The 822-nt window shown below is 65.8% G+C and overlaps 1 protein-coding gene across 1 annotated transcript in view; it reads left to right on the forward strand.

Annotated features, from left to right (window-relative positions):
• FGF17 (fibroblast growth factor 17) overlaps window positions 1–151 on the forward strand; it is a gene marked incomplete at both ends in the record, with an annotated part of 1,983 nt that extends 1,832 nt beyond the window's left edge. Inside the window, one exon of the mRNA XM_009697485.1 lies at window positions 3–151. Within this exon, the coding sequence (XP_009695787.1) occupies window positions 3–151 (149 nt within the window). The remainder of the gene's footprint in view (window positions 1–2) is intronic.
• Between the last annotated feature and the right edge of the window lie 671 nt (window positions 152–822).

The raw sequence follows: 822 nt of genomic DNA on the forward strand, positions 1-822 counted from the left end.
AGAACCAGCGAGAGGCCCCCTGCAGCAAGCGCCTGTACCGCGGGCAGCTGCCCTTCCCCAACAACGCCGAGCGGCAGAAGCAGTTCGAGTTCGTGGGTTCGTCCTCTCCCACCCGCCGGACTCGCCGCACCCGCGCCCCTCGCCCACGCACGTAACGCCCGGCAACCCCTGGACTTGCAGCTCGCTGGGCCCTGCCCTCCTCATCCTCACGGCCTTCGGCCTCGCCAGACTCTGCCCCTTCTCCCGACACCCTCCAGCACTCTTTCTTCCCCACTTCTTTTTCTAAAGATGCTCTATTTTTATACTCCTCTCGGGCACCGCGAATAGGTTGGGGAGCGCACGCTTCGGGCACGGTCACCGGTGTCTGTAACCCCACGCTGGGGGTCCCTTCATCCCTGGAGCATCCCGTGGTACCCACATTCACCACCCAGTGCCTTTGCCCGCTCCCCTTGGGCAGCCCCTCGGAGACTCATCCCCATGCCACCCAGGGTTAGGACCCCCGGATACATTCCTGTCCCTCACGGACCCAGCTCTCGGTGCCAGGGATGGATGGGACCGGCCACGAGACCACGGGATGTCCCCACCGGAGCGGGATGGAGAGCCCATCCCCAGCCCTGGGCTCAGCGGGATGCTGTGCCCGTCCCTGCAAGGGATGGCAGGGCACCGTGGGTGGCCAGGTGATGGGGAGCGTGGGGGGCTGCTCTTGTCCATCTGTCCTTGCAGCTCTGGAGGGGAGGCAGGGGGGTACCCGGGCACGCAGACCCCGGGGCCAGCACTTGTATCCCCGTGGCCATGGGGTCTCTGTGTTATTTATTGGAGGGG

Source organism: Cariama cristata, unplaced genomic scaffold (assembly GCF_000690535.1).
Source record: "Cariama cristata isolate BGI_N322 unplaced genomic scaffold, ASM69053v1 scaffold23963, whole genome shotgun sequence".
NCBI lineage: Eukaryota > Metazoa > Chordata > Aves > Cariamiformes > Cariamidae > Cariama > Cariama cristata.